The sequence below is a fragment of the Pyrgilauda ruficollis genome, unplaced genomic scaffold (genome assembly GCF_017590135.1).
Source record: "Pyrgilauda ruficollis isolate IOZ18807 unplaced genomic scaffold, ASM1759013v1 scaffold23, whole genome shotgun sequence".
Classification (NCBI taxonomy): Eukaryota; Metazoa; Chordata; class Aves; order Passeriformes; family Passeridae; genus Pyrgilauda; species Pyrgilauda ruficollis.
The window spans coordinates 16179829-16194494 of NW_024522539.1; the positions used below are offsets into that span (position 1 = coordinate 16179829).

The 14666-nt window shown below is 44.8% G+C and overlaps 1 protein-coding gene across 2 annotated transcripts in view; it reads left to right on the forward strand.

Annotated features, from left to right (window-relative positions):
• The first annotated feature begins 2887 nt into the window (after window positions 1–2887).
• ZNF592 (zinc finger protein 592) overlaps window positions 2888–14666 on the forward strand; it is a 32129-nt gene continuing 20350 nt past the window's right edge. For both annotated transcript variants that reach the window (XM_041468825.1, XM_041468826.1), the window contains exon 1: window positions 2888–5188. In XM_041468825.1, coding sequence (XP_041324759.1) covers window positions 2894–5188 — 2295 coding nt within the window. In that variant the 5' untranslated portion in view covers window positions 2888–2893. The remainder of the gene's footprint in view (window positions 5189–14666) is intronic.

A 14666-nucleotide genomic window follows, 5' to 3' on the forward strand; every position in this document is an offset into this window, starting at 1 on the left:
GGATTGAGCCCTTAGAACAGCGGGATGTCTAGATGGTCATCAAGGCCCCTTCCAACCCAAGCCATTCTCTGATAAATTTCCTTGGTGTAACTGGGGTTTCATGCTTCGCTATTAAGTGGCAATCTCAAACCTCCTCCCTAGTTTGAAAGCTGCAGAGCATCTACGCCCAGTCTCCAGAAGTCCCTGGGAATAGCACCGCTAGCAAAACGTTTGTAAGGAGTGAGTGGAGGAAGTGGCTCCTGTGGTGCCTCTCCTTGACTTTGAAGCTTATCCACAGCACACTGCCCTGGGATTTGACATCCTTCCCCAGGGCTTCTTTGGGTGCTTGGAGCCTTCCAGGTTTGCTGATTCCTGCAGAAATGTGCTATAGTGAGGTTGAGTTTGCACACTGAAATACACTCTTTACTCCATAAGTCCTTCTCCTTTGCTCACTCTTTTCACCTCTTCTACTGCTTTGGAAGTCTCAACCTCCATGTTTTCATTGGATCCCAAGCTTGGGTTTGCAGTCCTTTGCACAAGAATGATGGAATAAGGACAATGGTCTTTATTTTCAGCTTTCCTCACAGGCTAGTTTACATAATTTCCTTCAATATCCTTTTTTTGTTTGTTATCTATGATCAGAAGTATACAGTGTTAAGTCAAAAGTTTAAATTTATGTTATTTAAAAGTCACTTCTGTCGATAAGATACTTATTCTCCAGAATCTGGGTCAAAACTTGCTTTATTCTGGGAAAGTGTAGCTTTGTGTATGACGAGTTTAAGATGCAGTTCTGTAGAGAAATACTTGGGTAGAGACTTGTGCCCTCATGATTTGCAAAGCCAGTAAAACAGTGTTTTATAAGACTCAAAGATGAACACGAATCCTTCTGAAAAAGCGAGGTTTCATCCTAGTAAAGGATATTTTGAGATGCTGCAGATACATGGGATTTGTCTTTCATTTTAAAACAGATGCAGAGAGGTGTTCCAGAGTAGGAAGGGGAAGGTCAAGAGTGATTGGCAGGCTCATTTTTCTCTGTACAAAACTCAGTCATGCCAGGTTATGGAATGAAGTGTCTTCCTTGCAGAAGGATTTGTGTGCCAGAAATTTTGGGAGCTGCGTGGTGCCTAGTTCTCTCCCAGCTGGTACAACTTTTCCCACCCAAAGAAATGGGAAATTTCAGGTCCATGCCTTTGCCAGCTACAGTAATCTGTGTTGTTTCCGAAGTCCTTATCAAGTGCTGGGGATGTGGAGTGTGTGGATAATGTGGGCTTCCAGGGATTTCATGTCCAGCTGTGATTCCTTGAGGGACATGGTTGCAAATTATTGCATAGCCCTCTGTGGACCTTCATATTTGTAGTTTAATTTAAGAACGAGTTTAAGTTCAGCCACAGCAAGCCACTTTTAAGCCAAGTAAATCTCTGCAGAGTGTTTTGCACTAGATTAACCAAAGCAGCACCTCTGAGACTTGTCTGGAGGAATGGCTGAGCTAAAGCTCAAAGACCACTGTGTCCCTGTGTTCCACTCCAAGTGATTTCTCCTGGCCTAGGAGTTGTTCCCCATTCCAGCAGCCTGGCCAGAAGGGTTGAGCTTTGTTTGGTTTGAATGTGATGCTTGACAGACTTCTGTTGACAACAACAGCAGCCTTAAATCAGGCCCCTTTTGGGAAGGCATTAGATGGCTTTTCTCTCTCCCTCTGCCTTGTCCCCTGGTCCTGCTCTCTGCCTGCACCTCTGCTCTCAGTTCTTCCCCATTGTCCTGGAATCCTGCCACCCCCTCAGTCTCCCTGGCTTGCTGCTGGCTTTGGCAGCATTGTTGCAGCCCAAGTCCAGTGTGGCAGGACTCACCTTGCCTGTGGATGCTCCTTGCCAAGCAGGAACTGATGCCCTGCTAGTTCTGTTGACACATTTTGTTTTTTTTCCCCTCCCTTATGTACAACATGCACCAGTTCACATAAATTTGGGGCTTAAATAAAATATATTACGAGAATGACTCATTAAGTGTTTGTGAAGTCTCTGTATTGTAGCAACTCAAAAATATTTTGGTTTAACAGTGTAAATCCGGTATCCCTGACAGTAGTGAACGCAAATGTTCTAGTAATTCTGTGCTGTCAGTTTTCATGTACCTCACCAGAGCTTGATTATTGCTGTTGTAGGTTTCTGTGTTGAGTGCTCCAAGTCCCCACTTCCTTTCTGAAGAGCTTAGAAAGAAAGTGCTGGCTGGGAACACAATTTCATCTTACAGTTTGGATATAGTTCTTTATTCTGTCTTTGGGTGGTTTTTGGTTCCCATCATAATTAAGGATTGCCCCTGTTTCAAATAATCCTTGGAACAGTTATATCGAAATATTTCCTGAAGACTTCTATTATTTAAATTGCTCAGAGTAGGGAGTCATCTCACTTTTCAGGTCTGTGTCTCTCGGGCCACCTGTTTGCCCCTGCCTTTCTTCCTCAAGAAAGGACTGAGTTCTTCAAATGTGATAATCTGTTGAGAAATCAGCAGCGATTGCTGCCTATTAGCTCTACAAAAACCCCACCCAAACAAAAAAAACCAAAAAAAAACCTCTGCTAAAGTACTTCAGAACCTTCTGTTGAGGCTCACATGATGATGGCTGGCTTTGGATTAGTGGTGCACCTGACAGGTTGAAAAGATGTCCCCTGCATGAGCTGGGTGTGGTTTCAAAGGTCATGCCTTGTACCAGCTCTGTTCTTGGGGATCCTGGGAAAAGGGCATGCTTGCTGTCTCTCACTGTGCTGCTTGAAGCACCTCTGAGGAGCAGCTCTGCCCACATCCCAAGCTTTGGGCAGCTGTGATTTTTGTCACAGAAGATGTTGATGCACATGAGTCTTACAAAGTTTGTCCATGGGGAAAGTATATTAACAAAGTATTTTTTGTGCTTTTGATTGTAGCTTTCATCATGGGGGACATGAAAACCCCTGACTTTGATGACCTCTTGGCTGCTTTTGACATCCCTGATCCAACTAGTCTGGATGCTAAGGAGACCATTCCATCAGCTGGGGAGGAGAGTGAGAATCACCTGAAGTCATCGGGAATGTGCATCGATGAGAATGTGTCCTTATCCCACTCTCTGCCTCCCTCTGACGCACCTGTTGTCAGTGTGATAGTGAAGAACACAAGTCGCCAGGAGTCCTTTGAGGCAGAAAAGGAGGGGAATCACCTTGGAACTGGTCTGTTACACAATGGGTTTCGTGGCTCTGACCTGCCAGCTGAGGCTCATGCTTTAGTCCACAATTATGGCAAGTTTGAGTCAACTTTTATTAATGGTGACAGCTCTAGAGGTTACTCTGATAAACTGGATGAGTCCAAGTCAGAGCCTTTGCCAACATTTAGTCAGTTTAGCCCCATTTCCAGCCCTGAACCGGAGGATACATTCAAAGAGAACAGTATTGGGGATAAACCCAAACATGCCCAAACTCCCTATTTTCCACCACCTTCAATATATGTACCAACAGGGGCTTCAGTCCTAGATCATCTTAGGAAGGTGCCAGAGCCCGAATTAAGCATGTTTGATCAATACTGTAAAAAGGAACAGAAGACAGAAATCCACTGCCAGCCAGAGAATAGGCTGGAAATGAGCAGGAGAGAGCAAGATAGAGCAGTGGAGAGGTTTGCAGAGTCAAGCAAGGACTTGTTAGACACCAACAGCTTTCTTGGGGAAGGCTTGGTGTTTGGAGACCTCCCTCACAACAATTTAGGAGACGGCAAGGGGTCTGTGCCCGAGCTGAACATGTCTTCATCCATACCACCTCGGCAGAGGCTAAAGCCAACTCATTCCAAGCTGTCATCCTGTGTAGCAGCTTTAGTAGCTCTTCAGGCCAAAAAGGTTGTGTGTATTCCAAAAAGCGATCAGCCAAATTTTACCAAGGAACCTGGTCCTTTTAAAGATGGGACGAAGGGAAGTCCAAAAATGCCCAAGTCGCCAAAGAGTCCCCGAAGCCCCTTGGAGGTGGTGAGGAAGGCTGGCAAGCAGCCTGAGAGTCCTCGGAGTGTGTGCAGCGACAGCAGTGGGAAAGGCTCTCCTTCCATGGCAGCTGGCTCTCCGCCAGCTATTCCCAAAGTTAGAATAAAGACTATCAAGACATCTTCCGGTGAAATTAAAAGGACTGTAACTAGAATTTTGCCAGAAAATGATGAGTTGGGCAAATCTTCAGAAGAGTCACCTGCAGAAACCTCATCTGCCGAAGAGTTTATCAAATCTTTCCCATCCCCTGACACTAGTGCAGTTACGGAAGGTGAGGCTGGCAGGAATTCAACCAAAAACGGGGCTGCTGTGGCTATCCAGCTGTCAAATGTCATGAGTCCTTACTCAGACAGTATGAAAATGGATATTGCAAACAGCACTTGCACTGTGTCTTTATCTCCACTGCCAAACTGCGGCGGCGGTGCCATAAAAGTGGGGGTCAAGAGGCAGCAGCCATCCAACACGGCCACCTCCAGCCTCCTTCCCAAAGCTGTGCACTTGGCAAATCTCAACTTGGTCCCCCACAGTGTTGCTGCTTCTGTTACAGCGAAGACATCGGCACAGAGGCGAAACCAGCCTCAAGTGACACAGATGTCCGTGCCCCTGGTGCACCAAGTCAAGAAAGCTGCTCCCGTTGTCATGGAGGCATTCCACAAAGTGCTACACAGTGCCAATCCAGTGCCGATATATACGCCAAACCTTAGCCCCCCTCCTGACACTAGTATTAATTTACCTGCCTCTGGGTATTGTTGCCTGGAATGTGGGGACTCATTTGCCTTAGAGAAAAGCCTGACTCAACACTATAGTAGGCGAAGCGTTCACATTGAAGTCATGTGCACTCAGTGTTCAACTATGCTCCTTTTTTTTAATAAGTGTAGCTTGCTTAAACATGCACGAGATCATAAGAGCAAAGGATTTATCATGCAGTGCTCTCAGCTGCTCATGAAACCAATTTCCATAGACCAAATGTTTTCACCTTCTCCTACAAGCTCTTCAGCCTCTCCAGCTCCTCAGACTTTTCTCTCGTCCTCTCCTCCACCTAAGTCCAGTGCTGCTTCAGGAGGTGGGGTAGGGATTTCTGCGAGCTCTCAGCCAGCCTTGCCTCTCTACACAGACCCACAGAGGCTAATCCGTCATGGACTTAAGTGTTTGGAGTGTAACAAGCAGGAGCAGGATTACACTTCTTTAGCAGCTCATTACCAGAGAACCTCAGAAGATAATGAGAGACTGGTAAGTCATCATTTTAATGTTATTAGTTAAATCTCTCTGAGTTTAAAGAGATTGTCCTCAAGGGGAAAAGTAGGCATCGTGGTGGCAAATGAGTTGCTTTGCCTAAAAAAGTGCTTATGGGGAGAATTTGGAATGCACATGAGCCCAGACGCGTGCGTGTGAAGAGATACTTAGTGTTGCTTGCTTGCCTTGTTTCTACCCTCTGCCAATAAAAAGAGCATAGTAAGGAGACTATGGAGATCCCTGAGTGTCAAAGAAAGGTGATGGAAATGAAAGATCCCTTGGATAAGGTGTGCAAAAAGCTGTAGGGGAGGATCAGTGGAGCGTTACCTGGAACAAGTTTTTGTGCTGTAAGCGTGGCTGGAGGAGATCTGGCACAGTTGAATGTTGCCTTTCCTGCAGCTGGTGCCAGAACCTTGTGTGTGAGGCATTGCACATGGGGTGTTATTGTTGCTGTTTGTGTGGTCAGCTGTGTATTGGACAGGCCTGCTGTGGTTTGGGGGCGGAAGGCTGCTTCTGGCTGCTTTTGCCCTTTGGGTGGTACAGGGCAAGTGGGTGCATTGCAGAGTTCAAGAGCCTTGTTAGTGGCTTCCTCCTGTGCTGCTCTGCTGAGGTCTCCACCACCTTTATGGACCTGTTTGGAATCCCCTTAAATTAAACTCCAGCTTAGGTTTCCCCTGACGAAGAGAAGATGATTATTGTTGTGTACCAGGACCATACACTTTGTTTATGGCTTTTATTTTGGAAGACAGCGGTCAGTCTTGTTTAAGTGTTAACCAGCCTGCAGTTGAAGAGGAGGAGTGAGTACACCCTTCTCCTTATCTCTTTGCATGAGGTGAAAGCTTTCCAGGTTGGTGTGCCTGCCAGCAGAGCTGGCTCCCAGTGCAAGGGCTGTGAAAAACCAGGACTCCATGCCAGCATTTGGGAGGATGACCACATCTCTGCCGAGGCTGTCAGAACACCTGCACTCTCCAGAGCCTCCTTGTGCTGCTTGAATGGCTTGCAGGAGTATTGAGGTTGCTGTGGTCCCATTTAGATAGTTGGTTATCTTAAATGCATCAGCCACCAAAAAAATAGATTATGACTGAATGGTTTTGATGTCATAAAAAATGGTGAGGCCAAAAGGGATCAGTGTGGCCACATAATCAGGTTTTCTGCCTGAGGCAGGTCAGTGAGCACAGTGCTCTGTCAACACACCAACTTATTTTTCAACTATAATGCTTTTTTATGAAATGTCAGCAGTCTGGCATTAAAACTTCCAGGAGAAGGGATACAGCGAATGCTCCAAAGTGATCTAAAATGTTAATCACTGGCATTAAAAATGTATTTCCTTATTTCTATTGTGGGATTATCAATTCAAGAGCTCCTTAAAGAGGAAAAGAATGTGTGATAGTAAGTATTTTTAGGTTGCAATCAAATAATTTATTCTGTAACTTAACCAAGAATAGAGTTTACGCCTCTCATGTCAAGTAGTTCTGCTAGATGTGAGATTATTTTTGTGGTATTTCTCTGAAGAGAAGCACTGGAAAAAGAGGCTACTTTTGAGCTCCTGAAACCAGTTCCTCCCTGTAAGATCTTCCCGTGCTTACACTCCACAGGATGCATGCTCTGCTCTGGGAGTCCTTTTCCACTGTATATTTGCAGTCCTCAAGGCTGCCTGGTGGTGCTCCATGCTGTTCCCAGAACATCTGTTTCAATAAAGTTGTTACATCTCTAAAGGAAATAAGAGTTTGTGCCCCATGCCTGTAATGGTGTGTCTGGATTTAGCAGTAGCTGATGGAAACCATCCCACTGCCTTTTACCAGAGCCCAAGTGTTTGATGTCACTGGGCTGAGAGGTTAAAGGATGGTGGAATTCAGGGATGGATCCCTGATTCTCTGAGCTGTCCAAGGGAAAAGGTGTGGGTGACCTTCACATCATGTGTCCCATGTGGATAACACAGTGTAGCTCCCAGCAATATCAAGGTCTGAGAAGCTGAAGGTTTTGCATATAGGGTATTAATGAATGCAATACTATTAGTCATGGTGTGAGAAGGTTGTGGGTGAAGCTGTTGGAATGTGTGTCATAAACTCCTGGAATAGTAGAACATGGCCACCACTTTCTGAAAGATACTCTGACTCTGCATTAGGGTAATTCCTTGGGTTGTTCTTTCTGTTTTGGTCAGAAAAAAGAGAAGTGCTGGTGTAAGCAGGAGAGGATCAAGTGACTGATTTTGCAAACACTTTCTTACATGGTAGAGGTGGTTAAAAACTCTGGTTTCCATCTGCAGAGTTGGGCCAGGACACTTGTTTTTTGGTGCAGTGGTAGAAATTGGGTGTAGAGAAATTCTTCCCTGTGATGGGGTGAGGCTCTGGTGTGGGTTGCCTGGAGAAGCTGTGGCTGCCCCATCCCCATAAATGTTGAAGGTAAGGTTGGATGGGGCTTGGAGCAACCTGGTCTAGTGGGAGGTGTCCCTGCCCAAGGCAGGGGGTGGAACAAGATGGTCTTCAAGGTCCCTTCCAACCCAACCCAAACCACTCTGGGGTTCTCTGATTCTCTGAAACTGGGGTGCTGAGGAAGGCATTGATGTAACACCTGTAGTGAACATATTTTAGTGCCCTGGTAATGGTTCCAAACCACTATGTCCACAGGGCAGAAGATATTGATATACATACTGGTACATCTAATTAAAACCACAGTCCACAGCAGTTGTCGTGCTTGATCCACAGCAAGCTGTAATGGTGGGACAATCTGTCAGGATGCAGAAATAGTATTAATTGTTGTGGGCAAGCTTGGCTATGAACCACATCCCTAGATCTCAAGAGACTTAATTATCTAGAGTTTTAGCATAATTTTATGCATTTTGAACAGAAACTGTGTATTTCTTCCTCTATACCTGATGTCTATCTCACTGTGTTGAAATGCTGGTTTAGAAGTGGTGGTATGGGCTGTGATTGTCATAGTTTCTTAAAGACAGCAAAAAACTGCACTCTGATAAAAAATACAGAAAAATTTCCAAATTAATTTCTTATTCAATCTCAGAACTCAGGCACAAACTCTTTGCCATGCCTCACTGAAAAACTAGGAAGTACTGATGCTTTCCACATAAAGACATGGTTTGATTTATGCTTTCTAAGGAGCCTCAAGAAGTAGCAGGGCAGGTCGTCTTTGTATTATGGCCAAAAGCTTTTAATCTGTGACTATTCAGATGTTTGGTACCAGATTGTCCCAAAAAAATGAGGGTGCTTGGAAAGGGTAGATGAATGTATAATGGAAAGAGCAACTTCAGCTGAAGGGAAAGGGTAAAAGCAATTTATCCACATCCCTGGGTTCATACTAGAAAGTGGAGACCTGTGGAAAATAAGCCAGGTGATTTTTGATCCGTGTTCTTGAAAGCTTTTCTGTTAAATGACAGCAAATCTGGATGCACATCCAGTGTGACTGTAACTTGTGAAACCAAGAAGGCTTTGAATTGCTCAGTTATGGTGCTTTTAACTCAAAAACTGTTTTGACATGGCTTTGGTGTGGCACCTTGCTAAGAAGGAAGGGCTGATCCAATGGGGTTGATGGAGAAAAGAAATAGCAGGAAAGAGACTTATTTTTCAGTATGATGTTTTCAGTTACCCAGAAGCTGGAGGACGGGCACCCTGTGATAAGAGGCAGGAATGATTGGATTGGAGAGGGGGAAGAGCCAAAGCTCTCTCTGCTCCACAAGAAAACTTAGCCTCTGCTGATACTGAAGACTTTTCACTTTAATTGGAATTTCTTACCATGACTTTGTGAATTACTCTGACATTTTCAGGTTTCCCAGAGCTGCTTGAAAGGAGATTGTTGTTTTTTCTCTTTCTTCCAGATGATGGCTTGGGAAATACCTGGTTTTACACTCCTACATGGCTGTGGGTAAATCCTGCATAAATAGGATGGATAACTGTAAATTACTTTCCTAGGTGTGGCTAAAATGTGAATGACATGGCTGGGTCACAGTTCTATTGCAGGAAGGAAGAAAGATAGTGTTGTGGTCTAGACAGCAGGGAAAGGAGGAGATTTGGAGCAAGTGGGAGGAGGAGAGAGGGATGATGATGTGGTTGAGAAGGTGCTGTGGTTTTCTAAAGGAAAGACCTTTAAAAAAATGATGGAGAGCTTGACCTTAATGTTGTATTTTTAAACATGTACATGATTGCAGTTGCTGAGAGCACAGCAGGGTTTATTTTGGTACAGAATATGTGTAGGATGAAGGCAGTTCCTCCCAGCTGAATACCGTGGTGGGATGGGATCTCCATGGCTTGCAGGGAGGGTACAAACTTGAATAATCCACTTCAGAAACATAAAGAACTGCATTTATTAAATGCATGTTTTGAATGGATCATCTTAATGGATCTTTGCCTTTTTTGGCAACTAGTGAGGCCAATTCTGCAATTTTTTCAAGCTTGTGAATCAAGTTGCTCAGTGGGGCCTGTGTGCTGTTTTTCCATCACTGAACTGCAAGAAGGAAGCGCTGTGGGAATTTGAATAGCTGGCAGGTTGCATTTGTTCAAACCAGAAGCTGTGCTCTGTGTAGGCATTACACTTGACAGATGTTGAAGAGGTGGTACCAGATGTTACATGTAACTTCAGGTCTGTTTGGTCTGATATAGTGGTGTGTTCTAGAGCAAGATTTTTGGGGGTTGAAGGGGGGAAGGATATTTAAGTAGGTGTAGTTTATGCCAAATTAATCTTTATTTTTGGAATAGAGAAATGAGTTTATCCTCATCTCCTTGATATTCAGTGAGAGGTTGTTAGAGAACTGCATGAAGAAGGCATATATTGGAGGAGTTGGATTGTGAGGTTGGAGCAGAATCAGGTAAACTCCTGGAAATAATTGCCGCTGGGATCAGGTTTTGAGGAGATCTCCTGAGGGATGGTTTTGAGTATCTGTGGAGTTAATATTTGTATTAAGGAGACCTTGGAGGGTGACTGTGTTAAAAAATTTGCTGAACCAAAATAACAAAGTAAGAAGTCATGGCAAATGGGGAGTATTTTACAGGAGGTTCTAGATGATCTTGAAGACTGAGTAGGAATGGTATGAAAAGCAACCAAAGGCAGGATTTTTGTTCTTGAGAACTCTTTGAATGACTGAGGTGACACTACTGTGCGGGAGACATGTCAATCTGCAGCACCAGTCAGAGCTGTGGTAATGCTCCCTCATGCTAGAAATAACTGAGCTGGAGAGGAGTGTATTGTTTTGTTTATCGGGATAGATTGGAGTAACTGAGGGAAGAATGACCAGAAATGGAAATATGACCTCTTAAGAGGAAATTAAAATCCCTTTACGAGTTCAGCTTGGCAAAGACCTGGTAAATGAGGGTGGGTCTCCTTCAGCACTGAAGCAGACAAAGGATTAGGGTGAGTATAGTGGCACTTTTTTCCACCACCAGAAACGAAATCTGCCCTCAAGAAGTACTTCCTGTACTCACAGGAATTGCTCTGGGCAAGCCATCAGCATCAGACAGTTTTCAGGGCTTAAATTACAGGAGGGGAACAAAGCCCATGCAGCTCCTGGTGCCTGCATTTAGGATGTGCTTTTCATTGCAGTATGTTCTCTGTATCCACTCTCACCCTGTATCTGGTGTGATCTTTGTAGAAAGGAGCTTTTTAATTTAGGGGCAATAATAATGCAAAAACAGATTGAAATAGATTTACTTAGAAAATCAGAGGACAGTCTGTAATCATCACAGGAATGAATTCTGGAAGAGCTTTGCAGCAGAAGTAACAGAACAAAGGACACAAACTAGTTTTGAGGCAGAGCTTATTTGTTTTCTTGGCAAGGAGAGACCAGTGCACAATAACATATGCAAGAATTAAAAGTACTTCCTGACCCTCTCGGGCATAATTGTCTATCTACTGGTAACCAGAGATGTTTAATCCTTTTTTCTTTTCCTTTCTTATTTGACTTGACCACCCCAAATCCACCAAGGTAGCTAGCAACTCGAATAAAGTACAAAACATAAACTTGGGACCTCTGCATTTTCTTGAACCTTTTGTTCTCCTTGCTTTTTTTTTTTCTTTTCACTTTTTTTTTCCCAATAAAAATTTTTCAATGAATTGTGGTGTGTCCTGTTTATATACCACCTACACAAGTAATTTAAAAGCAATTTTATTGCTGCCTTTTCTTTTTCTTCTTCCTTCCCCATCTTAAGTCAATGCTTTATAATTTATTGGATAAAACTTGCCAGGAGCTAGTAGAACCACATGCTGCCCTGATAATTTCCCAGCAGCAAAAAAAAGAAAGGCAGCAGCTGTATTTTTTCCTATTTTTCTCTTCCTTCCCCCCTTCAAGTTCATGTTTTAATTTAGAAAACAAGAGGGTTGAAAATCACCAAAAAAATTCCCTTGGCCCCATAAAGCGCTATTTTCTCCCTGTCCCAAACCAAGAGTGATTAATGCAGTCCTTGGGTACTAACGAGGATGGATTTTGGTTTTTATGGAAATGTTCCATGTGGATTTTGTAGAAGCAAAGGCGTAGAAGATGTTATGATGAAAGCATGTTGGGGAAATAGAGCTGCTGGGGGTGAAGACAAAGTGGCAGGATAGCAGAGCCTGCACCCAAGGCCACACCAGAGCATCAGGATGAGGAGGAGAGGCTGGTGAGGAAGAAAAGCCAGGGTGTGGCTCCATGGTCTGCTTAAATCAGTTTGTGATCTGTTGCCATGAGGCAACAATCCCACCCTCTCCTCCTTCCCCACCCATGCCTGGCCCTGGTGGTCCTGCAGGCCCTGGAGGACTTAGAAAAGCTGGAGGGAAGAGGATAAGGAGCAGGACTGTGAACTGGAGGCCAGGACATGGCTGAGAGAGAGGACGAGGGGATAGCTGGAGACAGGGGGATTGTCCTGAGTAGGATGGAAATGGGGCTGGAAGCTGGTGTCTGCTGGCACTAAAAGAGTCTTGCTCCTGCATTCTTCTTCCAGCTGGGCACTTATGATGCTGCCCCAGGCAACCTGGAGTTGTGACTGGAGGGCTCTCTGGGTGACAGGAAGGGGAACAAGAGTCCAGGTAGTGGTGATGGTCTGCTCTGTCCTGCTGTGAGAAGGTGCTCACTGAAGTGTCTAATGCTGCTGCAAACACCATGGGCAATAAACACAATCTCCAACCCAGAGAAACTGTGGCTGCTGCATCCCTGAAAGTGTTCAAGGCCAGATTGGATGGGGCTTGGAGCAACCTGGTCTAGTGGAGAGTGTCCCTGCAAGGTGGGCAGGAAGGGCAGCCCTGCAGGGTGGAGGAAAGAGCAGAGGCCTTTAACATCACCACTGTAAGAAAAGAGAGGGATTGTGTCCTATGTAGCATATGGGGTCACACTGGTGACTTGAAAGCGTGGATGTGAAAAGTAATGATCACTACGTGATCATTTTAGTGAGTGGGAGTTCAGATTTCTAGTTGGAACTAATTGCCCACCCAGCCTCCCTCCTCACACTCTTCTGTGCTCCGTCATGGAGTCCTTCCCTTGGGAGACAGTCTGTCATGAACAGCTTTGTCATGAGTCCTTTCCTTGGGCTGCAGTTCTTGAGGATCTGCTCTAGGATCAGTACTTTCTGTGGGTCCTTCAGGAACAGGCTGGAAGAGCATGGGCCTTCCATGGGGTCAGAGGTCCTGCCAGAAAACCTGCTCCAGCAAGGGCTCTCTCCATGGGCTGCAGTGTCCTTCAGAGCACATCCACGCTGGTGGTCCTCCATGGATCAGAGGGGGACAGCCTGTGTCACCATGGATTCCTGACGCTGTGCAGGGGAGCCTGCTCTGCCATCTAGGCTCTTACTCTCACATCTTCTCCCTCCTCTCTCCCAGCTGCTGCACAGCATCTTTTTTACCTTTTCCTAATCTGTTATGCCAGAGGTGCTGCTCAAGGGCTCGCTCTTGGCCACTGACAGGTCCTTCACAGAGCTCGGTCTGACATGAGGGCAGCTTCTGGTGTCTTCTCAGAGGTCACCCCTGCAGCTGCTCTCAACCAAAACCTTGCCACATAAACCTGATACAGTGGGTCAAAAGAAAATATGTCAAAATTGCAATTCTTGATATTACAGCTGAGATCATAAAAAGACCTACAGATTTTGCAAATTCAGAAGTAAGCTGATTTGATGCAATATTGTCTAAGATCTGTGATGCTAGTGGATTTTTCCATTGCAATTCCACTTTGTTTCTCTAAGCTGTCGAGTTTCTAGATTTACACCGATGCTTTAACCAGGGATTTTTCCATGTATAAAAAATTGCATTTCTTGTTTATTTAATGGCCTTAGTTTCCAGAGATAAGTTTTTATTGGAGTGCCTTACTGAAGGTTAAGCATCCTGGTGTGTTGGGATGATTGAGATGTGTGTGTAGGAGTTGGTCTCGGTGCAGGTCTGAGGAGGACACTGGATTGGGGAGTGTTGAAGAGTTAGTGAGGTTCAAGGATACAAATACAAAAGGTCAGTGGGAGGAGGAGGGATGCAACAATGAGGCTGAGGATGAATTGATGTGAGTTGGGAGTGAGCTGAAGGTCAGGCAGGCTCCCTCAGTGGCACTGGCTCCTTAGGCTGACAAAATAGGCAGCTATAATCTAAGGTAGTAACAATAGCTGTTGTGCTGTGGTTAATTAGAACAAAATCTCTACATTAGGGTTCTGGGTTTTTCTTCTTCAAATGAATAATCTTGAGTTTCTGTTGAAGGGGTATTTTTCATCCATGAATTGAACATGTTAATGCAATGATGTGTGTTCATTTAGAGAGAACCTGAGCAGGAGTAAGTTCAGTTATCACAGGGAGAGCAGATTCAGTTCTCTGCCTGCTGCTTCTCCACAGATTGGTAAAATGTTGTGTAGCAGTGCTGTCACCTGGATTGTTGTAATAAATCAAAAATAGCTTTCCAGGCAGCTGGAGCTTGACTGTAGTGTGGCTCACAACCAGTCCTGGAGGGATGTGGGAAGGGGAGCACAGGGGGCAGAGATGAAGGTGTGCCAGCTCATGGTGCCACCGCAGTGCAGGCACCCCTGCTGAGGGTACAGGTGCTGGCATTGATCCCAGCCAGGCAGGAAGGGACACCTACTGAGAAGTTAACCTTTAACTTGAACTAGTAATTGGTCACTATTTTTTTTCATTTTAATAGCAAGAGGATCCTGCTAATCTCTGTGATTCCTTTGCTCCCCCAGCAGCTCTGCCTGAAGCAGAAAAATTATAGCTTGCAAAAGGCTGGGTTTGGGAAGAACTGGGGCTTTAGGGCACCACTGGTAGGGGATTTTTGGTTTGAATATGTTAGGGGCAAGCATTTTGTGAAACATTAACAGTCTGCAAATGCAGTTTCTGTTCCTCTGACTGTTTAACTTTGAGTCTTTAGTAATTTCTTTTTTTTTTTTTTTAGAGATAATTTGGCTTGTGAATCTTTTTCCTAGCGCTGGTTCCATGCCACAGGGTTGCTGCCTAAGTGTTTTTAACTGAAGCTCCATGATGATCATGTCAAGATGGACCCTTGTAGTCTGGGGGCAGCTCTTAAGTAGAT